Source organism: Scatophagus argus, chromosome 13 (genome assembly GCF_020382885.2).
Source record: "Scatophagus argus isolate fScaArg1 chromosome 13, fScaArg1.pri, whole genome shotgun sequence".
NCBI classification, from domain to species: domain Eukaryota; kingdom Metazoa; phylum Chordata; class Actinopteri; family Scatophagidae; genus Scatophagus; species Scatophagus argus.
Window position 1 is genome coordinate 9,115,649 of NC_058505.1, and position 25,683 is coordinate 9,141,331.

General features: G+C 39.9%; 1 protein-coding gene across 2 annotated transcripts in view; it reads right to left on the minus strand.

Moving 5' to 3' along the window:
* The window catches only part of agap3 (ArfGAP with GTPase domain, ankyrin repeat and PH domain 3), a 111,468-nt gene extending 91,226 nt beyond the window's left edge, over nt 1-20,242 (minus strand). Inside the window, exon 1 of one of the 2 annotated variants that reach the window (XM_046407332.1) lies at nt 19,272-20,239. In XM_046407332.1, coding sequence (XP_046263288.1) covers nt 19,272-19,641 — 370 coding nt within the window. In that variant the 5' untranslated portion in view covers nt 19,642-20,239. Of the gene's footprint in view, nt 1-19,271 lie in introns of both variants that reach the window. The other variant, XM_046407334.1, reaches the window with a different exon arrangement.
* Nucleotides 20,243-25,683: the final 5,441 nt, after the last annotated feature.

Consider the following 25,683-nt stretch of genomic DNA (forward strand, 5'->3'; position numbering starts at 1 on the left):
CAACAGATTAACTGCTCTGGTTAATAGCATGCAAATAATTTCTTCACAATAAACCCCCCTTTTTTGTAACATAAAGTGAAAAGTAAAATTGCTAATTATAAATAATTTAGGACCCCAGCATGAACAAATCTGTGTGTGAGGTAATGAGAAAAAGACAGAGGATGGGGAAGAAGTGATGTTTAGCTGAATGAATGAGAGACAGCAGGCAAAGGACCATAAGAGCGCGTCACAGCAAATTTCACACTCTCAGGTTGGCAAAGCGAATTGTCTGGCCCAAAACGCTAAATTCAACTAGCGTGGAAAGAGTTGCGTCAGCTTCTATTTTTCAAACTTTTGGAAGGTTTTCAAGAGATGCTCCCGCCAAAATCCTGCTATGTGATGCTGAAAGAATGCAGGAATACAGTAGGAAACAAAGATTCACACACTTCCCTCTTTGTTCAGAAAAGTTGATAATACAAGTTAAAGTAGCAACTTTTGCAGAAAAAAGAAATTATGGCTCAAGTGGCTTAAATTATGGTTCCAAAAATTATGTGTCCACAAATTATGGCCTCAGAGTGCAACTGCAGTGAGGAAATGCGAGGAAAAGTGGTGACGTAACAAGGTAAAAGATGGACACATCTTGTCATTTTAAACCAAATCGCTGTCATTACCAATATGCATACTAGCAAGGCTCTGAAGACAGCTAAGAATCATAAAAACTGCTACCATGCTCTCCCTCACCATCATTTCTATCTTCTCCAGATTTCACAAAGGAAAGCGTCAGAGAAAGGAAAGTGGAGGACAAAAGGGAAGGAGAGACAGGGAGCACTCAAGCAACTCAACAACAACTCAAGCAAAAGTTGCTGCGTTGTTGCAGCTGTGCAGGTTGATTTATGACTCTGCTGTTTAAGTATGAGGCTGCAGATCTTATGTAACTCCATTCAACTGGAGAAGCCATGAGCCACTCCACAGGGTGGCAATGAAAGATGAAAGATTTCTGCACTGCCTACATTCATGTTCCTTCGTCATATTCCTCGATTTTATAGCCATGACAGGAGCAAGACTGCAAAAGCAAAGAACGCCATTTGGATCACAGAAACTTAGCATTATATTGTTGCAGACCCTCAGGTCTTCAAGCCACTTACAACACATACAGCATGCGATGTTACAAAAGACATCCAAGAATCACGTAAAAGCATATTTAAAGTAATTTTCTCCTTTGATCTGACACAAGATGGTACTATAATGTGCATTTGGAGTAAATGATGTAATTTTCACAAACACTGCTTTAAAGAGCTAAAACATAATTATAAATTGCCTGCGACCATGTGTGGTGGTGAGCTGTGACTATAAATTCTCCCAAAGCTGGAATCAAAAGAGCAACTTGGTTATGTCATGTAAAAAGCTGTGAATGTGGAAACAAATTTATGGACATATTGAGAGAAATATGTGGTCTTACAACTGGTAAATCGTTATTTCAGAAGTGACCATAATGGACTGGCTGCACAACAGACATTTTGACATGTTACAGGAGGAAACTCATGCTAGTTCACCATTACTGATACAGGGACACCTGACAAAACTGAGCGATCGTTACGCTTAATAAGTCCACTTGTATTTTTAAAATGTCTGCTGTGTAACCAGTCCGTCATATATTGTCATATTTTGACAGTTTAAACCTTAGAAGTTTGCATTACTAGAGGTGGGATCAGAGAGGAAATTATGCTGCTTTCATCTGGACAGCAGTAAACGAATTTATTACAAACAAATCGATCGCTGCCAATCACAAATTGTCACTCACTGAGGCAGGAGTTTATCTGCACCACGAAGCTGCAAATATGGTGAGGACATTCACACTACAAGCTAAAAAAAAAAAAAATTCAAAGAAACAGTTCAGTGGTGAAGCTAAAACTAAGGACATTCTCCTCAAACACAGCCGTGTTTGTGTTTAGTGTGCTTCATGCTCATAAGCTACCCTAAGATGGTAAACATGGTAAATATGTAGCATAGTTTTATTTGTTGATGTATGCGAATGTAAACACACTGGCTCTTTGTTTTGACATACCATCCGCCAATATTTACTGGAGGGATCCATCTCACCAACCTTAATAGGCAGCTGTTTCCAGCAAAAAAAAAAAAAAAAAAAAAAAAAATTCCAAGCATCAAACAAAAGGTGAAGGCATTAGTGTTTTTGACTAGCCTTGGTTAATCAAGAACAGATATTTTTTCTCAGGGGGTGGTGAACACCAAAACAGAGCCAAAAGGAACATAAACAGGGGGCTTACATTCATCCAATGGCCAGCATTATGACTCCAAATTAATGTTACTGTTGCTCCCTGTCTGCTATGTATTCAAACTACACAATATCTGCTAAGATTTACATTAAGCTATAAAACTTTGGCTGTGTATGTTCGAGTTTGTTTTTGATGTTTTTTCTGATCCCTAGTGGCCAAAACTGATTATATTATAAATACCGGATTGATAAATATCAGACCGTCTGACGCATCCCAGATTATGATAAAACACCTCCCTACAGACATAATAAACATGTGACTGAATCCTAAACTCCATAACTAAAAAAAGTGAAAGACCGAAAAATGAATTGCACTGATAATTATAGTTTCCATTCCATCTATTTGGGGCTTTCTGTTCTTCTGTGTTTCACAATTACAAACATTTGATAGAAAAACTTTGGATACTGGCTGAATGAAGGGCTGATGCAATTCACAAAAAGCAAAATTACAAAATCAGATGTTAAGTATGGTCAGGGCTGTGAAATTTCCACTTCAGTCGTGCATCATGTTATGTAATTTTCATCACACACACACACACTTGTCGATTTTATTTGTTTGGCCACGCTGTTGATGACAACTGGATGACAGCAAGTAACTAAGAGATGTAAACAAAGTCCAAATCATTCTGCTGGTGCCAAGCGGAGCTTCAAACAGCTCGAAACCACAGACTGCCACCCTCGACTGTAGCACGACCACAGGGATCTCTATCACTGTAAAATCAGAGCTAAATTGGTGTAGGTATTGTATACACAGTAACAATCCCCATGTACCCCTGGATAAATCAAGACCATAACACTGAAAATAGGTTCCCAAGTTTATTCATATTCTTAAGGTTATTATTACTTAAATCAAAATGACCAAGAAATATAAATGAACCTTGGTGCCACAGGTATGACTGAATCATTCACAAGTTAGGTCAAGTTATCAGCTTGTGGTACGTTCGTGATAAACAATGGGTTCCCATTCAAGTGCAGTGACCACTACTGACTACAGCCCCATTTTCACTGGCTCGGTACAGCACACCAAGCTGCCTGTGATAATTTGTATACCACAGAAACATGAGCTGAACTGCAATATTGCGCTCCTACTTGTGACAGTCTCTGCTTTCAGCTGAGCTGTGATTTGATCTAAATCGATTGGTGGAACATGTGGTTATCGAGAGAAATCCTCATCTTTAAGTCTCACTTTACTTAGCTTGAGGTCCCTTTAGCCAGACATTTTTATTGTGGCATTTCTGTCACTCATGCCACGCCAGGCTCTGAACTGCTCATGGAACAATGTGGAAAATCTGCAACTGTATGGAAATTCTGCTTAAGTAGAGTGTCTTTCACTGCAGCAAGGCTAAAATGTACACAATAATTACATGCCTTAGCAAGAGAAGAGGCACAGGCGGGTTGGACAAATTGGTAAGTGTTATAAGTGGAAAGGAAGTAGGCCAGCTGACAGGATGGCGTCCCCATCTGGGATCCTCTCTGAAGGTTATCACTATGAGCAATCCCCATGCTCCAGAAGAGGATCCAGAAACCCTTGTGTTCGTAAAACCTCCTCTATCACTAGTACCGCCCTGCTTATAACTTGCCCTGGGCTATACGCTCCTTTCCTTTCATAGACCATATGTCAGTAACAATAACACTTTGAATCTATCCAGTGCAGAAACCAAAGGGTAATGTGTCCCGCTTTTTGCACTTGATTCTTCAGCAGATTATAAAGCCAAATGGGGCAAGTCAACATATTAGGAGCCTTATGGGTAGATTCGCTGCCTGCACATTGAGGACATGGAGGAAAACAAGGTCTTGTATCAACTCTGAAGGTAAACCTCTGTGGGCAGTTCACCTCATGAAAACCAAATATTTTGGAACTTATTATTCTGTCCTTATTGAGTTGCCTGACCCTCAGTTTACCTGTTGTCATGCGCAAAGTCCAGATGGCTGTGATCACAAAGCACAGCCTTGTTGATACACAGGTATTGTTACACCAAATTTAACAGCTGGCTTTTAAAAATATTGAGGGGTCAAGGAGTCAGGGCTTTGTCTATTTGAGGATCCAAAGAGCAGACGGTGAAACTCTGACCAGCATGGTAGGCTAACTAACCTTCAAATTATGTATTCATCCAAGCAGATGTACCATTAAAGCAGACATTTTAACTGCACATCCTGATAGCTAACATTATGGATGCTGATTTCGAGTGCATGTTCACATTGGCTTGTATTTTGCAAGACTTACCTGCAGAATTGTATGATGTTGGGAAGCCATCAAGGTGAGCCATAGGCGGAAAAGGCATGAGGGAGAAGAAACAAAGAAAATCAGTGAGAGGTTCAAATAGGTGTTAAGTTGAAAATAAATCAGTTGGTCAGATCTCAGTGGGTTACTCAGTAAGGCAATGTCTCCCATTATGAATCAATTATATCCGTTTTCCTATAGATACACTTTAATCTAGTAGTAGATGATGCTTAAGCCACATCTAGGGATATGTGATCTGATACATTTCAGCATAATTATGATAAAAATTTGTAGATCGAGCCAATATTCTTCAGGGTATGCTGTCAACAAATCTCAGTTTTCCTGTCATTTGTTTTTCTTGTCCATTGTTTTTATGCGATACCAAGTTTGGCACCTTTCAGAATGTATTCTCAAGCAGCCACCTGATAATTTTTTTTATTTTGTTTTGTTTCATTAGTGTAATAATCATTGTCTTCAGCTGACAATTTAGAGTGTTGACAGTTTGTTGATTCCTGCTTATAACACTGCAACTTGTCTAAGGTAACTTAATAAAGGTGGTGAATAATGTAGCTCAAAATATTAAATGAATAATTTATGGTTATATGTCAAATACGAATAGTAACATTAAAATCCTACACTGGCGTGACTTTCTTTCTGACAAAACCCGAGATTAGATGATGACATTCCTTTTCTACAACATCACATCAAAGTAACCACAAACATCAGAGAAGTTTCCTTATTGAGTTTAGACAATCTTGGGTTGTGCTGTTCAATCTCTGGTAGAACACATCTGCTGATGACCAGATGCTTAATTGAGTTAGTTTACTCTCCATCCATCCCATCAGTCCAGGACCCTCTGCCCTGTGCTTCTGTCTGACGTGAAAGCAAGAGTGCTGACATAAAAGGAGAAACTAAATCACATTATGTCCAAACATACCTTTGTTGTCAATATTCTGCATTCACAGTAATCTTCTGTCCATTCGTTCGATGCAACCTTTATCTAAAACCACGCCAAGAGCTTAGCTTCCCATTAAAAACGAACTTTGCTTCTCTACTGCATAAGCTTGCAGAATATGAAACGTTTAAAGCATTTCATAACATTCTGAACGTTTGAAATCTCCTACATAAGAGCTCTTCGTGAGCAAGGGATCCAACAAAAATGTGAGTTAGAGTGGGTGTTATTTCCTCCAGATGGACACAAGAGGACAAATTATCCAGGATGTTCAAGTAAGGCTCAGAAACAACCAAACAAACCAAACTACTTCCATGCTGAGAATAAATTAATGTGTTTAGTGCTCCTTCTTGCTTGGACTCTGTGTCCAGTAACTCAGTCATCAAAAACCACTCCATGTTTGGCTTTGCAGTAGCTATCTCTGTCCTTGAGTCAGTAAAGACTGAGGTGTTGCATTGCTCAGCACGGGTTATATGCAACCAGAAGAATTTTCAATGAGTCATCAGCATACCAGTTAATTCACGCAGAGCATCATATAATAGCTTGCTCAGTTCCTCCAGCAGTCAAGTGACTAGATGTGCTCTGAGACAATGTGACCAACAAGACACACGTACCAGAATATTAAAGCAAAAAGTGGTGGAAAGGCAAAACGAATACAAATGAGGTGGTGAGAGGTGCAGAATGTGGCCACCATGGACAGAAAAGAATGGAAAATGACATGAAAAGTCTGAAACTCAAATATATTCAATTTACTATCACATATGACAACAAATACAGCCAATAATCACATTTAAGAAACTTATTACAAGGATGTTTGACATTTTTTGCGTGATAAACTGATTAATTGGCTATCAAATCAGTTGCTGTTGCTGATTCATTTTCTGTTGATGGATTAATTCACTTATTCAAGCTCTTCTCTTGAAAGAGAACATGTATAATAGTTTCCCATGCATTCCCCTGCCTTTCACCTTGTGCATGCTGGGATATGCCTCCCCCCCACTCCCCCCATGACCTTAAACACAACTAAATGGATTTAGAAAGTGAATGAAGGCGGTCTCAAAGGTTAGATGGTTAAAATCTCTCTCACGTGCTACAAATAAACCTGTGTATATGCTGAGCTAAATTATCTATCCAAATCCAATAGTCCAGTAGCTGAAGGTTCAGACAACATCAAGGTGCTTAATCTTACAGAATGGTTGAGATTGATTCTGCTAGGCAGACAATGTTAAGGGGCTTCCTAGATAGCACTCACCCTCACCCTCCTGAATTCCTGACCCTCCATCACAACTTGACATCCCTCCAATACTTTCTCCCCACCCCAGACCAAAACCGCCATTACATCCATGTCCCCTGGGTATTGCACTCAACTGACTCCAATCCAGGTCAGGGGCAAAGGGCTGCGCGTGGGGAAATTCACACATCCACACACTACCACATGCACACCACACAAACACTCACGCAGAGCTACTCCAGACACCTACTTGTGTTACATAACACATGTCACTGCCTACCCATCCACTGCCAGATCTGCACTCCACTCAGCCACCGACGGAGATGCATCACCAGCACTCTTACACGCTGCAAAAGTATTAGTAACAGCACACTTCCCCATTTTCCCTGCCTCATTTCAGACACGAGGACAGGTCCTCTGTCTGTCCAAACAGTGTCAACTGAGATTTGAGTCAGATGGACTTTTCCCAAAACGTGACATCTGACAATCCGTGAGTGTGGCCAAAAGGATTTGTTTTGAAAGTGGATCACTAATCATGGCCAAACACAAGCCAGCCCACTAAAGGTAGGGTCCTGAAAGCCCTACTGGCATGATGAGACCACAGGAAGATTCGTTTCATTGTGTAAACAGACAAAATGTAGCTTTGAATTAGCTTGGGCCTCAATTAGCCGCCAATTTTCAGCCACATTTCTTGCCAGATTCTGACACAACAAAGAATGCTTTTTTAAGTGGAAGGTTTCTTTAAGCCAAATATGTGAAAAGCCACAATTTAGTAGTGCGAATGTTTTCATAGAGGCCCTGCACAAATATTAGTAATGTGAGTTATCCCCATACTTAAAACATATTTTTTGTGCTTGCAAATGGACAAATAACTCAGAGGCCTGTAAGTCAACAGCACAGTGCTGCTAAGAAACCAATTTACCGAAGAAAATAAATGTCCTGCAAATGTTTTGCAAAATGGATACAAATGGCTCACTATGCTTTAACGCAGCAGTAGGGTGCATCTCTAGACACCAGTTGGTCCAGTTTCACAACAGAATGGACCCAAGAGCACAGCGGGGCCCAAGATGTACTGTGTGGCAACACAAGTATCACAATACCTCCTTTTTAACTGTAGAGTGATTTATTTGAGGCCAGCAGTTCGTTCCAGTGTGAGAATACAAAATCGAGTGAGAGCTCATCCTCTAAGAAGAGAGTCGGGCTGCTGAACGGTGCACTTTTCACGCCAGACCCCTCAATGAGGAAAATCTCATCATCCAACCAGAGCTCCCGAGACGCTGCACTGACACAGCCCTAAGCAAGACTCTGAACGGCTTATATCAAATGGGCACTGCAGATGTCCGTTCACACAGAACACGATACAGTCACTCAGTTTGCAGCACTGTCTCATATTAGAAAACACTACATTTAAAATAAAAAAAAGGAACAAAATGGTGCTCAGTGTACAATGTGGCTTTCTGGTAACCTTTATCTTCCAAATCTTCATAGTAGCATTGTTCCTAACTGGCAAGACATTAAGAATATGACTCTTATGAATGACTTCTTCAGATTTTTTTACTTTTGGCTTCTGATAGTTGGAGCTGGCATCTTGCTTTCTGGCTTGCTAGAATTTTAGCTAAACCGGAAAATAAATGTGCTGTCATGCTGCCAGAGGTTTCACTTTTTTTTTTTTCATAGGGCAAAACTCCTAACACTTTCAAGGTGTATGTATAAGTATACAAATGCTGTAGCAATGAAGTCATTAAGCTCCCTACACACAGAGATATTACCCATTTTGCCTCTAGAAAAGTAAGAAAAAGAAGGCTTAGTGTGTAATGATTAATGTAGACACTTAAAACCGCACGGGTATAATGTATTAGGGTTATGATTTGTGCTCACCACAAGCCATTATTTGCTCACAAAATGGAAAAGAAAATGTTTTCAGACTTTAAAATGTTCCACAGTTTTGGAGTATTATCTCATTAATAATGCAGTTCTCGGTTATGGTCTATGCACCACTGACAATACGACCCATTCAAACCTTAATGTTAGAGCTGTGGCTAAAAAATCACATAAAGGGGAAACAAAAACAAAGCCAGACATGCAATGAGTGGATGACATTCAAAGCTAAGGAGTTCTACGGGAAGTGAATCCTGACAGCTTGGAGCCGATGTCCTGTGCTAATCAAGGTTCTTCTAAAGAAATTCCCCTCAAATGTCGAGTCCAAAATCGGAACCGTGACTGTGTTCCTAGAGGGGTTGTTGTACATGCAGTCCACATACCCCACCACATGACATGAGTCCTGGGTCACGGCCAAGGGGATTCAGCAATGGAACAACTTTAGGTTATTCCAGTCGGGGAGAAGCAGGAAACGGGGGTATAAACAGTAAACGGGGGTCACATTACACTTCCTCTCCAGTGATTCCCACAGAATGAAACACCACTTCATGACAACCCCTCCTCTGGGTTTAGTCATGATTCACAAAACAAGTGACCAAAATATCACTGCTGAGCCAAACTTAAGCCGACTAACAGATGCTTCAGCACAGATTCAAACTTTGCTTTTTCAATACATAATTAGAACAAACTGTCCACCACAGCTTTTTTCCCCCCTAATTGTTACAACCATGCAATGTGTCTTCCCACAATCAGCAACAAAATAAACTGAAAAACAAGCACCTGGCACATTGCCTGAGTGAGTCTTTTGAAGACAGCCAGCACAAGGCCAGAGGACATGTCAGAACACCATCAAAACAATGACATCTACAACAGGAATGCAGGACCTGAGTGATAACACTCAGCTGGCACTTGTTAAACAAGCTGTACTGACAAGGGGGTTAACCTCAGGAAAGTAGTGCTCACAATGCTTACACTATTCTCAGTCCAATAAACATAAACTGAGATGATGTGATATGATACCATATACAGTAAGAATAATCTATTCACAGCCAAGTGTGAGAGCAAATGTCAAACTGCTGCATACACATCTAGCCCTAACTTCTACAAATACACCACATGATCCCACCCTCAGGGCGGCTCAAGCAAGAGTTTAGTATAATAGAGCTGATTTTATCCCCACAAAAACCACTTTATACGTCCTTTTTTAGAAAGATCAAACTTTTATGGGGGGTTTTAACGCTCAGTCGAGCTGAAGAGGTGAAAAATTCAACCTTCTGGTGCACCGGATTCATTCACACAACAGAGCAGTAACTCTTTCAGAAACGATCCCACTAACCTCGCATGGAAACAAACAAACTCAAACGTGTCCTTGAAGATCGACTGACGCAGACAAAACTGTGACACGTTGAATTTCCACAGCTCGAAACCTTTAAATAGCACATTCTCAATTACAGGAGTAACTGCCTTCTAACAGCAGAGCTACCACTAACATAGTGCATGTTGGTATACTCTACAGCATTATGGCCTCACATACTGCAGGCCATACTTCCTTTATCTGGCATTTTCCTCTTCAGTGAAGAAAATGTGCTCCCTGAGGGGGAAAAAAGTGCCTGCATGAGATTCCTCCTAAAAAGAGAAAGGGCAACTGAGCTTCTCTTCCCAAATAACAAAATAACTAAAACAAGATCACTGCTTGCTTTTCTAAACTGGGTTTTAGAAAACAAAATCCTCCTGTGGTCCAGGTTGATTCATTGCCATGATTCTCCATTCATCCCCAATTAAAGAAGATGTGAATCCTCCCACATTGAATTTCCTTAGACAAACTAGTCTCAGATAACTATTTCTATTCTAAAGACACTTCATTCTTTACCACGATTCTCTGTCGTCCCCAACCTGGATGAGGCCAGAATCTTCCCACAGTTAGTCACGGGACTGCTGGCAGGCTGAGGGGACTTGGAGGCATATGCGCCTTTCCATCTGTTGCTCACTCACTGCTTTCCAAACCCCTTCCTCTGTCAGCAGCCATCTGCTTCCAGCCCTACCCCACTGGCAGGAAACATGAGCACTTCCACCATCGGATATGGACGATGCACAAATTGGAAAAGAAGAAGAAGAAGAAGAAGAACCTATGGCAAATTTAATTGACTGCTGTCTCAGCTTTAAAACAAAACAAGATAATGTGGATGGAAGGAATTTTAAATGTCACAAGACAAAATAACTGTAGCTGGTGGGATTGCAACTAAACGTATTATTTTCATTATCTATTTATGTGACTTTTTTCCTGGATTAATAACTTACTTGTCTGTAGCTCTGCAATGAGTAGTCAATCGGCAGAAAAAGAATCTGCAACTATTTTGAGAAATGAATGATCATTTAAGTTAAAAAATACCTGCTGGTTCCAACTTAAATGTGAAAATTTTTGTCATACATTAAAGGAAACAAAATATCTACATGTGTTTGGGTTTGTTGAACAAACCAAGAAGACAACTTCTAGAATTTTTCACTTTTTTCTGACATTACAAACTGATTCATTTGGAAAACAATCGGCAGATAAATGGATCACGATAATAATTGTTAGTTGCAACCCAAATCGTCTGGGCGAGAAAATAGTGAAAATGCCTGAAGCCTTAAGTGACATCTTCAAACTGTTTATTTGTCTTACACTAATTACCAATTAACTAAAGACAGAGAAAATTTATTATTTGTCAGCTGGTTTAATTCTAGTAAGGTGACATGAAAAGGCTATAGCAGTGGGATTTTATATGATGATGAATCAATAAGTGCAGTGTATATTGCAGCTGACTGTCTTACAATATAAGAAAATATCAACCTAATTATATCACCATATATTTTTAGAAACTGATTTTTTTTTTCTTCTTTCTTTCCTGTAAATGAAGCTGCTTAATGCTGAACCCCCGCAGATTTATGTATGGTTGGTACATTAATCTCTGATTCTGTTGTGAAAACTCAGTGATTCACAATGAACTCAAATTCAATAGCTGTTCCCTTCAGTAAAACATTTAGATCAGAACTACTCCACATTATTCCACCCTATCCATTAACAACATCAGAATATGGCAGAGTGAACAAACGACCCTCTACTTTCTGCTGATGAGGGATGAGGATACTCGACTATACTAGATGTTCCTTTAACAACAACAAAAAAAACTCGACCAGCTCATCTAAGCCCCGCCCCTCCACATTTACAACACAAGAAAAAAAAAATTAGCTGTCCATCAATGGGAGAGAGAGAGCCTTTGTTCAATAGCACAATGGAGGACATTCTGCTGTGGAGGATAGCGTCACATTCAATAAGCTAATGCCGAGGTGCTGCAGCAGAGAGAGGACAGCAGGGCTGATGCAGAAATGGCACTCTGACCCCACAGATCTCCCAGGCCCTCAAACCGAGGCTCTGTTTACAGCTCACCAGTTCAGCTCATCACTGCTGACCCTCGGTCAACAGTCGGCTGCAGTGTTAAAATGCATATCAGTGAGGGTCTAACGGCTGTTCTGAAGCTGCAGACGAGAGAAACCGTGCAGGCTAATCATAAAAAACAGGGAGTTGTTAGAGAGTGAGGCATGTGCAAACCCCGTTATCTGGTGTGCATCTGTCAGGGGTGAAGTCTGTTACTACTACACTCCCGAGAATAAACCTCTGACGTAAACGTGATGTGAAGTGTTTTTTCAACACTGCTGTCAAGGATTAAACATGGCTGAAACCTGATACTTGCCGTGCTCAACACAGAGGTGGCTCAGTTGCAACAGATGCTATGGAAGATCTGACAAAGTCCTCGAGTGAATGTGAAATTAAAAGAAGCTTATATTTTTGCCAATGCCCGCTTGGGCGAATTGACATGGGAGCTGCATGCACATTTCAGGTGTTCAGATTAATCCGTGTTGCGTCACGTCAAAAGGCTCAGCGGAGAGCTTGACAGTGATGTTGCAGACCTCAGAGATGTGAGCTATAGCAAAGCAGCTCATGTCCTCCTGCAGATACGTCCTCTTCTCCAACACAGAAGCTGACAGTAGTTCACTTTCAGTATTAAAAAAGAACAGTTTAAACATTTATGGAAATTCAATCAAATGAGCAAAGAAATTCTAGAAAATAAAGGTGGAGGCAGGAGGCTTTATGCTAGCTTAGCTTAGCATAAAGCAGAGCTGCAAAGATTATTCAATTAGCTGTGAACTATTAGATCAGATGCCAGATATTTTATGAACCAGTTAATCACACTGAATAATTTTTAAGAGTCAAAATTCTCTGATTCCAGCTTCTCAAATGTGAATGTTTTATATGGCTTCTTTACTCCTCTATCACAGTAAGCTGAATATCTTTGCTCTCTGGAAAATCAGACATTTAAGGATGTCCTCTTGGGCTTTCAAACACTGAATGACTTTTTTTCACCATTTTCTAACATTTGATGGAACAAACAAATCATTTATAACATTAACAAATCCATTTATTGATGGGAAGCTTTCACATTGCATTAAAGAAGTGATTTTTTAAAAACTTTACTGGCTAAGTGCATGACAGCTTCATACCAAACCTGTTTAATATCAAGTCAATCTTTATACTAATTATTATTTTGCTTGCTTTTCAGTGCTTATAAACTGTATAGAGTGCTTAAGCATATTTGTCTTTCAAATATTGCACAGACAGTATACGTAAGTTCCTGTGGCACAAAGGAGTTGTTATTTGAACTATTTTAACTTTTAACTTTAACCATTTTAAACTGCTGATCAGAAAATGCTAGGAGTTAGAGCTGTTACAAAATAATGCCTCAGAATTACGGAAAAATAATTAGTATCCACAAATTTCAAGAGATACCGATCTCCAACTGAGCAGTGTTTAATCTGTGCTTTCTGTGTGACTCCGTAAGTAGAAAAAAATGGCTATGCTTGGGTCTATTCCATGCTTCACAGATGTATTTATGTGAGACTTTATTTAGGCACAAGATCAACAACTACTAAATACTTACTGAGCTACTCTATAAACACCAGCATTCCACATGAACGGCAAGTCACAGTGACATACCATGTCAGAGCACAGCTGGTGATATTGACTGACATTTCTAACTCTTTAACAGTTTCTAATCCATATTCCAAGACACGGTTTTGAAACATAAACGAGCACACTGTGAAGATTTTATTTGCTGTACACGGCAGCGACGTTTTGGCCCACAGTGACAGCTGTAAGCCCAGTTCCTCAAATGAAATTCTAACTCCACAACCACACACAAATCTCAACTTTAAAAACTGGTACAAATCATTGGATACTGTGATATTTTAAGGACAAAAGCTGTCTTATACAGAACTCCTGCTACAGCATGGCAGCATGTGATCAATGAAAACTGTGTTAATTAAGACATTTCACTGGTTTTCGTCTCAGTGGAGAAAATAAATCCTGCCTCGACAGCAATGGAAACATGCGTTATCATCATTCTCTGCGTGTGATTAGCAGATGAGCACTCTGCTCATGCTTTCCCTGGCAATTGACTACAAGAGAGATGCAGTGTGTACCAGGGAGCTGCTTAGGTGACACACAATGCCAACAGAGAGCTCTGAGGCTGCAGTCTGTGTGCTTTTTGTAACTCTCTGTGTCGTCCCTACTGCTGTCTGAGCACACAGTGCCCCATTGTGCAGGCTTATTAGTCCTTTCTTGAAATCCCAAGCACTCCTCTTGAGCAGCAGTGGATTTGGGTGACTGTCCTTGCTCTGACATTGGACTGTCAGCTAGAAATCTAAATGTGAGTTTCGCAGTTTCATGAAACACAGTTACTGCTCAAGACAGGAGATGGCAATACAATAATGTGACATCATAACACCCTGCTCAAGGGAATCTCTGCAAAATACACGGGTCGGTATCCTGAAATCACGTTCTGCCGTTAAGAAAGTGTGATGCCACTCCAGGGATAAAAAAAAAAAAAAACATGAAGGAGTCAAACAACTACATCACCCTTGCCATAACTGAATTGTGCTGTTCTTGCCCATTACTGACATATGCCACTCATGCTACACAGTCTGCAGCTGTTTTAATGCTTAATGCACCTGCAGGTCCACATTCTGAATTACAGAATGGCAGGTAGCAATCAGAACTCCCACTGCAAATAGACCAAAAAGAAAACTATTCCCAGGGCATAGTCTTGTTAATGGAATGTTCCACAAATGAATAGCTAAATATATAACTGAAATCACATTACAGATGTCATCTCTGCAGCTGTCTCCATAGCTCAGTGATCTGGATTTTACTCTACTGACAAAGCCTCACATATTTATTCTCCCCCAAAATCAAATCTGATCAAGTTTGGGGTTTGGTGCTATAAATCTGCTATTTCAAACAATTAATTATGCAACAAGGACACAGTATGCAATGTCATGCCAAGTGACTGTAGGGTATTCATTAGTCTGGCCATCTGAATTAACCCTGGTGTATTAACAGGAATGCTTAGGGCAAACAGTGACATGGAAAGTACATACTGCAAAACACACGTGATGTAGATGTACACCCTTTCTGTTCTTATTTATGTCCTTTTTTCTCCCTGACTCCTTACTGGATGGAGTTTATCCTGCTATCAGCTGACAATGTGGTGCAATCCCCACTTGGATCTGACTTTCCTGGCTAGCAGCTAAAATCTTTGCTCTGCAAACTAACAAACTTTCTGCTTCATCATCAGTATTACTTCACAGTGAGGCTTAAAGATGGCCACTGGCAGGAAACTGGCTAGTAAAACTACTGGATGATTCAGCAATATCAACAGCAATAGAGATTAAAAACACAGTTGGCTCTCAGTGAAAAAGAGCTGCCAGTCATTAGACATTTATCCATGAAGACTCAACAGTTTTGTCTCCATGCATATACTGACTTTTCTATTATTACAAGTCTATGTGTTGGTTGTTCCGACAAGTTCCAAAAAAAAGTCAATATGTTCCTTCAGGGGACACAGTTACAAAGGCACTCTATGAGCTTGGTGCTCACATGGAGATGAAGCCCCATCCTATACTCATTCCCAAACCAAAAACAAAGTTTAACCGATACACGTGCCAAAAAATACGGATTCAATGAAATTATTGTCCAAGAAATCGCACTTTTACACACTAGCAAGTTCACCATTAAGTCCGGGGTGTTTTTTGTTTCTTTTTTGATTTTTTTGAAATTTGATTACTTGTTTTTCTTTATTTGTTTATTTATTTATGTGTAAGCATTTCATTAAATTACCACAAACTAACATACTGAAAACCCACAGCCAGTTAGTAAAGTATAGGAGCACTGGTTGGTTTCTGGGACACTGTGCAAAATATAATGAGGTTGCTATCTTTAGTGTGTGTGTACTTGATGGGAAACTGGAGTCAACAAGGACGTTACATCTGTGTGTTTCATATGTATCATATCAACAATTCTGAAATGACGTATTACATGTATATGAGCCGAATTCCTCATCTGGAAGAGGGGAGGATGGTGGTGGTGTGACAGCGAGATGGGGGGCAAGCAGTAGGTCCACCACTGGACATTTTCCAACTGCATTTGTGGTGACAGAAACAATATTTTTTAACAAGCAGTATTTCTAGAGACCAACCCAGATATTTTGTGCAAAAACATGATATTTTCCTAATGCTGACCGAGTGGTTTTTGTGCCTAAACCTAATCAGACCTTGGTTTCAACATATCTGCTACTACAGATTAACATGAAACGTACAAATATTCACAAACATTGTATTAAACAGGACAAAAAGGAAGGAAAAATAATGTGAACTGGCTCACAGAAACAAAGCAGCTCCCCAAATTTCAATCACTGCAAAAGGAACAACATGAGGCAAAACAGCATACACAAAAACCATCATGGATCATTATATTACTATAAAAGGTATTTTTAATCAACAAAACAATGGGGAAATCTGGGTAACGACGAGAATTCATTTTGTAAGGGTATTAGGCTATAATTTCTATTCACTCTTTCTCCAGCATTTTCAGCTAAATGCATGAGCCACTGGTTCCTTAGCAACAGACTCTGCAATGATGCAAGATTGAAGAGGAACAGCTCTGCAGTTCCAGAGTGCAGGTGAAGACAAGTCAGCCAGTGTCTCCTGTTGCAGCGCTTCAAAGCTTCTTGAAGTTACAGTCATTAAGGCAACTGCAACTCATTTAAAAGCAAAAAAAAAAAAAAAAAAAAAAAAAAAAAAAAAAAAACAAGAAGATAAAACAAAGCTAATGCAAAGATTTTGTGAAAGACACACCTCAGTCTGTTGTGCCTTTTGATGTATGGAGTACGCTGTGCTGAGAAATACCAATTCATCACCATTCTTCCTGCACATAATGTCAAAGTTTACCCAAAAACATGTGCTCAACAGATCCATAAATAAACAGTTACAGGCTGTACACTTAGCATTTCTGCTCCTGTTTTGCTGCTTAACAGTGGGTTGTTGCTTGGGGTTAAACATTTCCCAGTTTAACATTTTGTATAAGCCTGCAGGTGTGGACACAACAGCACAACCATCACAGTTTTGTTTTTATTCCCAAGGTTAGATATAGCTGATGCAAACCCCTTCTGAGAGCCTTCTGGTCTCAAACACCAGCAAGAAGTGTCATGTTTTGCATGCAGCAAATAAGAATCAGAAAGCTCTGGGTGTGTTTCTAATGCTTTTGTTCAACAATCACACTGACAACTGTGAGAAAGATGTCACCAGTTTCTCCACAGAAGCTGCTGTAGACAACAATGCAGTCCATGTGTGGTGTTTAGGGAACAGTGAAAAAGTACAGCATCCTTCAGATATGATTTAGTAATCGTACACTTGCTAGCTTGTCCAGCAGTGCAAATATTCAAACACTAACATGCCGCCTTAAACTGAAAGCATCAGCGCTTTTTCTGAAGGTTGTTAAAGGGCATGCTGGAAGAATAAAACCCTACAGACAGAACAGCTTGAAGAAGAACCAATAAAAGTGAATTTCAACATCACAAAATTACAATACTGAAAGATGAGCACAGAGTTTTCTTTTAGGTCGAGTGTGTTTGCATGTTTTTGTAGGGAGACACAAACTATTTGTATCAACAAGATTTGTGAATGAAGCAAGCTATAACCTTTTGGGTTTTAAGAGAGACATAAGAGATAATTTATAAAAGATTGTATTGCAGTATTGTCCTATGAAAACAAGAGAAAGCTTCACTGCAAAAATCATGAAAAAAAGAAAAGGTTGAACTGAGTCAGAACCCACCAGCTGATTTCTAATTTTCACAATAAACTGATTTCATTTATTTCACTATTTCATTCCATGAGACTCATGCAAAAACAGAAAGCACAAAGTCCTTATCCAAGTTTAATTCTGAGTGATTTTGATTGATTTTTTAGCTAAATACTGCCAACATCATCTCTAACAACCCCTCTTACAAACCTCTTACAAACATTAAAACCAGAAAGTCAGTATCTTCATTAAAGTTGCATTAAACATTTTTTTAGCACTTAACTATATTTCCCAGGATTCTTTGCCACTGGCATGCTGTCAATGCTGCAGTGGAAGCGTAGTCACTGAATCCTCACAATATAAAAATTGCTTTGTTGTTGTTAAAATGATAAAATTCTCAAATTTGTTCAGCCCAGTCAAGCCAAATTCAAAACAACACCACTGCTGAACCTCACTCTTTCACTGTGGACTCAAAATGTCTGCCAAGAACAAGCCCATTACTGCAAATTAGTTCTCAAATTCTACAAACAATACAATTCAAGAATAACTGCTAGCATTTTATTTGGACCTATAAAATGCATCTAAATCAAGTCAGTGCTACCAAAACAGTGTTGCTGCATACATGTGCATTTAAATGGTAGTCTAATACTCCTGGAGACCCGTGACAGTGGACTTTGATGGACAGTAAACTGACTGCTGCTATGTCACACAGCCATTGATCGGGCACATGGGCGGGTGAGTAGCAGGGAGAAACCACTACCATCATTTAAGACGCTCACATGTGACAGAGCATCTTCCTCACTTGAATGTGACAAGCTGCTGCAGCACTCAACATAGAGGTGTGCTTTACAGTCACTGTCACACTTCCCTGTTAAGGCAATAACATTTGAACTTTATTTGCAGCTGGACAAAGAATATAGCCACTGGTTAGCTTTATAACAAGCTCAGTTATGTCCATCATGCCATCTCCAGTGGTGAATCCTTACTCTCTCTGTTTGTGAGCGTGCCTCTGCATTGTTCAGGGCAGTAATTAGTTTCACGTAACATGTGTCTTCACACTGGTGGCCTCCACTCCATGGACATGGGTTGAAAATTAAAACATTAAATAAATAAAAATCTGACACTCATTGGAAGTCAGACTTTTGAGAATGACTTTTTTTTTTTTTTACTTCAGCCAGTGCCATTAAGAAGCAGAAACATTTCCTGAGAGCCAATTACAATGGCACAGGCTGCCTCCTGTGAGTGCAAGAGAACGTTTTATTGTTAACACTGCAGTGCATGGGGGCAATTCATTCTTTGAGCAGGACTATGAGATCGACTACGCCCCCATCTTCAAAGTGTGATTGTTGACACTGTGCTATGCGCCCATGACAATGTGTACATAAAAGGAAGGGAAAGGAGACCCCCCCAACCCACCCCCACCCCCCAAAAAAACAAACCAAAAAACAAAACAGACACAGATCACCTCCTACCCCCCCTAACCCTCAATGAATGAGGAGCACCAAACGACAGAGAAAACCTCGGATGATTTCCCCGCTCACTCACCTTCAATGGAGATTACATGCTCTCGGATTTGGTTCTGCAGGGCCAGGTCATCGATGCGCTCGATCAGGTCGTAGATTGCGTAAATGTTCGGGTGGACAGACTCGAACCGATGGATTTCTGCCCTGATGGCCGCTGAGTTGGACAAAACAAACTGCGAGCCCGCTGGGCCGGGTTGGGTAGCCTGACCTGAAACAGTCCCCGAACCGAACTGGCCAGCCCCTGAGCTTGCAGACGATCCGGATCCGAACTGGGACGGGATGGACTGGGGCACTGGGACGGGAACTGCCACCGGGACTGTGCCTGGAGTGGGCATGGCTGGCTGAGACTGCTGCGAGATACCGGACACTGGGACGCTCGACTGGAAATTCATCTTAGGTTTTTTTGTTTTTTTTGTTGGAGCTACTAACTCTTTAACAACGGCAACACAAATATGCAGACTAGAATCTGGGATTCAAGCGATGCGAACAAAAGAAGTCCGCGCGAACTGATGGTCTGGAAAACGATCGGCGCAGAAGCATCAATAGTTGGTCGCCAATTGCAACAAAACGCGGCTCTTGTTCATATTACTAAAACTTGACTGTGATTCATTTTCCGTTATTGGCCAGATCTATCCAGGGCCCCCCTTTTTTTCTGTGGCTTACAAACCCGCAATGCCTACCACTTGGACACTCCTCTATGAGCTACACCGCTGTTTTGGTCAAAGCCGTTTTCCTTAGTTGCTCTGTCTGAAGGAGACAATGGGCTAGGCTTCAGCAAGGCGCCCTGGTCCACTGCCTTGAATGCGTTGTTTCTGCGCTGAAATGAAATAGCGTTTAGTCCTCTTTGGTCCAAGTGGTCCCTGCCCAGCGCCCTCCTCCGCATGCTGAAACGTCACCCATCACGTAATTGTACTTGAGATGGGGGAGGGTGTGATTGGATTTGGTGGAGGGGGAGAAACTCGCAACGTGCACATCATTATAATAACCTACCTGACAGTTATGCAACCGCGAAAAATTGGCAACTGCAAGATACAAACGTAGATGCTGCAGCTGCATCGGGAGTGACATTTATTGTTACTTGTCTCGATTGAGGGAAAACCTTCCGGCTATTATGTCCCCCGCAGGCCAACAAATTCACACTTTCACACGTGCACGCACGCACACAGACCACAATATGGGCTTCAGAGGGACTTGTTTGCACCAAATGTTTATCTTCTCGTAAATACTCCGCGTTGATATTGTGCTTTTATTTAAGAAAGTCTGGAAGTCTGATAGACAATTTTACTAGATTTTCGGTGGCTCGGTGTCTTGTACATACACATATATATTTGATAATGACAAAATAAACAATTATTAAAATTTAACATTGGGCAAACCGTGAAAAGGCTGTGATACAGCAGAGCTTTTTCAGGCTTTTCTATTGTCTCAAGCGCATACCTGGATGTCATATTAGGCCACCTTTCTGTGCAGCATGCATCATCAAATATCACTGCATATTTAAAAGCTATTACATTATGGAGTCTCAGAAGTGTTGTGATATGAATCATAGTGGATCTCTCTCTCTCTCATTGAAAAGGAGAGGACAGAGCCACCTGTTGGCTTGAATGCGCATTACAACAACAGCTGTGCAAGGCCAGTGACTGTCCCAATCAGTCAATGTTCTGCAGGGAGTGTGGTGGTGCGGATAGTGACTGATCAAACACAGCTAGAGACAAAGGAAGCCGTGTATCTTATGTCTTTGAAATAGTACATCGTTTCAGGTCAAGTGAATTTACGTTTTGAAGGGTGGGGGAGGAAAGGGAAATTGTGCCAAGATGAAAAAGTTTTATATAAAAAATTCATTGAAATATAATGGAGGAAAATTACAAGCATTACAGTTCCTGAACTCCCAGGCAGCCCGCAGCATTTATCACACATTAATAATATAGAGTGCAATAACCATTTTTTATTGTTCTTCCTCTCAGCATTACTTTGGGAAACACAGTTTCAAGATTAATATTAGTTTTACCACAGAATGTTTTCCAAGGGATTTAAATGTAGATCATTCAGAAAATCAGACCCATCTCTGCATTTTTGTTCTGTTTTTTTCACAAGGCATAATAAAGTGTCAGTAGTGTCTGATACAGTGAAAATGGGTGCTGTGGTATTTACTTAATTTAATAATGGTGGAAGTCTGTTTTTTCTTTGGTTTGTTTTTCTTCTTCATTATGTAACACAACCTGTTTTGACAGCAGGATGATAATGCATATCTTTGCACAGCTGCAATATGACATAACTTTTCAGTTTTTGGTACAGCAGCATTGAGCAATTATAAATTCAGTAGCAAGGGGAACCTGCAGTTTTGGACACCATAGTCATTATTTATGATTGTCATGAATTAATGACAGAGTAGGCCAAGTAAACAGCTTCCAACATGTCTTCACTTTGTGCTTCTGTTTGTAATGAGGAAGATCTAACCTCTTAAAAAAACATTAGCTACATGAAGCTCTTGATGTTTTTATGGCATGTTTGAAGGTAACAGGTGATTATTTTGTGGACACAAACATATATCTTTCTCTTTATGTAACAACAAGCCACTTCTGCAACACATTTCACGTTGTGTGTGCGTTATTGTAAGCCTTCTGCCACCATCTGTTGACCAAATTTGGAACTTCCCCTTCCCAACACATTAAAATCAACATCCAGCTCCACTCTATTTTAGTGTGTGCAGTACAACTCGGCAACAATGATTGTTTATTCTGGCTATAATGATATCATCCCTCGCCAGTTTACTTCATAGCAATGTTTCACAAGCTAATTATGGTGGGTTGATAATAAAATAACTTGATATTCAGAGCTTCATGCCCTGTGCATTTGCATGAATTATGAAGTTAATTCTCTGGCTAATTTAGTATGGATTGACACATGAAAATGTTGGTGTCAGGCATCTTCTGTAATAAAGGATATGACACAAGAGTTACCTGTGGGGCTTTCTTTCTTGGCAAATCACTGACCCATCATATAACAGCATGGCACACAGACTCCCTACCGTGTAATCTGAATCATCTCTCATAGCATTATCCATCAGAAAATGTAAGCTATTCAAAATTACGGTAATTGAAAGAGAATCTTGTCCTCATGACGATGTGCTGAGACATTGTAATTAAATCCACAATATCAGGTGTCAAAAATGTACACACAGAGAAAGAAAAAGAGAGTGAAGGCCTTGTGTCTCATCTTATCTTTTTTCGGCTTGAATAAATGTCATTATACGAAATAAGTGTAAATCAGAACTGCACAATGACGTCGTAAAGTTGAGTGTTAGATTTCCTAGTGGACTCATTTGCTATCTCGCTCCAAACGATCCACAAGAGCCTCTGAGAACCGATCAGGCCACTGATGGTCGTCATGAATACTTGAACAGTTGAGTTTCATTTGAACCCAGAGCGAAAAAAAAGTGGGAGAGCGATATTTATGAAACCAGTCTGAATTATTGATTCTCATTTTAACTTGCAGAGATGAGGACTAAATACAAATCTTCAAGCTGTTCCCCATCGTAATAAGTCATTGTGCCCGAAGCCTTCATGTGACTCCTTACAAGGGCCTTACTATAAAACCATTTCAGACAGAGTGAACTCTTATTACATTTCCTCACTGAAGACAAGATGGAGCCAGTCTCATATTGTTGCATTTTTATCCATCGACCACTGGTGACCTCAGAAAAACATCTTCTGGCAACACACCATGCATTCTGAATGAAATGAAGTTGCATTGTTATTGATCTGGTGGTTGCATATAATGCAGATAAGCAGCTGAGGAATGCAATCAAAGGAAGAGCTATTGAGGGACACGGGGAAGAGTTCACATGCTTCCAACTTAAGCTTGATTGTTTTGTTCAGTTAGAACAAAACAGACAGTGATATCACTCCAGCTGACCAGAAAATATACTTAAAGCACCATGTTTGAGTGCAAAGGCCCAGTCACATATATGCTAGGTGCATAGGCTGAGTTGTGCTGCTCAGCCCCTGCCTGATCACCATGTTGTTATTAAGTGATGTCAGTACTCACATTAATCACATACAACACAATCAATGACACACGGTTCATATATCACACTAAATTTCTTACCATCAGTAACACTGAGTTTTCTGTTTGTATTAGTTTCCAATTCACCTGGTTACACATGTCCATTTCTCCATCAAAACTTTATTACAGTTTTCAGTGAAGGGGTCTCTCAAAAACAAAACCCTGTTCTTCGGGAAACTGCCTGATTAAATAAAAGCTGAACTAAGTTAAAGGTAGAATTTCAGTGTTGACTTAACAAATACAGATAAGTAATTAGCCTGGGAGCGACTCATGTGCTCATGCGGAAGTTCAAAACATAATCCACAACTGAATGTGTGAGATGCAAACTGAGTTCTGTTCATTTGATGTTAATATTACTTCATTGCACTAGTCTACTTTTATACTGTATAATCTCATACCAGCACTCATAGCCATGGTTTAATTTCTTCATGTCAACTTAGCAAAAGGCTCGAAATGAGGGTATTTTGTCTAACTGTCTCCTGTTCAATGGCGCCATACACATACTGAAGTGTGTCTCCTGTGGATATTGAAGTTAAACAAAATCCTGAATATCCACTGTGTCTCTTGTGCTTGACTCACTCAAGTCTCCCGCACAGGGTTTATTCAAAGGTGGAATTTAACTAAGTACATTTTGCTCAGGTACTATACTTAAGTAGACATGTAAGGTACTTGTATTTTACTCAAGTATTTTCATGTTTGCAACTTCATACTTTTATTCCACTGCATCTCAGAGGCAAATATCATAGTTTGTAGTAGCAGCAGTTTGCTCACCTGTGGGCTTTCCAAATATATAATAACATATCATCAGGATGTGCAGAGATCCTATTTTGTGTCATGTAGGTCGTGATCAGGAACAAGAGGTTTGCTTCATATATTCTCAGCAAGACAATGTTTCTAGTGTGAACAGGGGAGAGCAAATGACCTTGTCGTGTCTCCACAAATTCAGGGACTATTGTTTAGTTTGTCAAAAGGCTCTGAGACTTTAGTAGTCAGATCTATGCATGCAAGTGGAGCAAAAACTTTGTCAGATGTCTGACGCAGGGCAAATGATTTTACTGATTTTACTCATCTTCCTTGGTTTAGTCCCAAGACCAGAATCGTGGTCAATGTACCTGCATCTAGGTAAAGATAAAAGACAATGAGAGCCCACATTATGATGTTGTTCATGACGTTGTTAGAAATGACTGCTATAACTGCCCCCTACCTCATGCAGAACTCCCATGAATAACTTGTTCATGGAAGTTCCTCATTCTTCAGTAACATACATCAAGGTTTTAAATGCAGGACCTAGGGTTAGGACCTTTCACCACTGGATTTATTGATGTTGACGTTCAAAATAAACAAGACAACTAAATGTACACAATACTAACATCATAAACCTTCCAAACGTTAATTTAAAATAGAGAAGAGAGGCCTGATAAATAAAAAAAAACAATAAAATACAAAAATCTGACGATCATTTCATGACCAAACTGAAGTAGCTGCATAAGAAAGAGATGAGTCTCTATTGATTGTCTTTTATATTTAGGTGCTCTAGTGTGCCAACCAGACACATTAGTTTACACTACCATCTAAGGATGTGACCATCCAGTACACGCAGCCACTGGCCTTCACAAGTAAAGACTTCTCAGAAAATTCAGATAGCTGCGCCTGGATCAGGTCAGTGACCTCACCGGCTCCTTGGCAGAGCTCCTCAATCTTCTTCAACTGCTAAGATCCAAGGTATTAAACTATTTCAAGCACACTTAAAACTCAGATGAAACGAGGTCATCCTTTTACAACACACTTTAACTGAGTCTATTTTCAACATGAATAACAAGTAATTTTGTAACTTGTTCAAGATCGCATCTCTTTTTATGTAGAGAATTTTTTTTCACTTCCACGGTTGTTTCCAGTGTTTGATTACAGCCGACCTGGGACTAAATGACTAATTGTTATTTTTGTGTATTTAATTGTTAGACTTGATATGCAGTTGAGACAGTTGAGAGTTGAGATGCAGGGATTTTGTTAAAGTACCCTATTAGCACTTTTCTCCCAGCTAACAAAGATTTTTCTGAAACTCAACACAGTTCATATCTGAGTCTAATAAAAATACACAATTAGCTGAGAAGACATGTGGAGACTAGTGGACACAATAACAAAAGTGTGGAGTGCTTCTTTTTTTGAAACAGCACTTAAAAACAACACATTTATTATTAACAAATTTACAGAAACGATTTCCTTACCATTACAGTCTCTGACACTGATTACTGAATTTTGCTCAGGCACAACAACTAAGTCATTATAATCCAAGTATTCTGTTTAGGGTTCTGGAGACACACGAGAAGCACACATAACATAATTTTATTACCTTTATATATTATGACAAC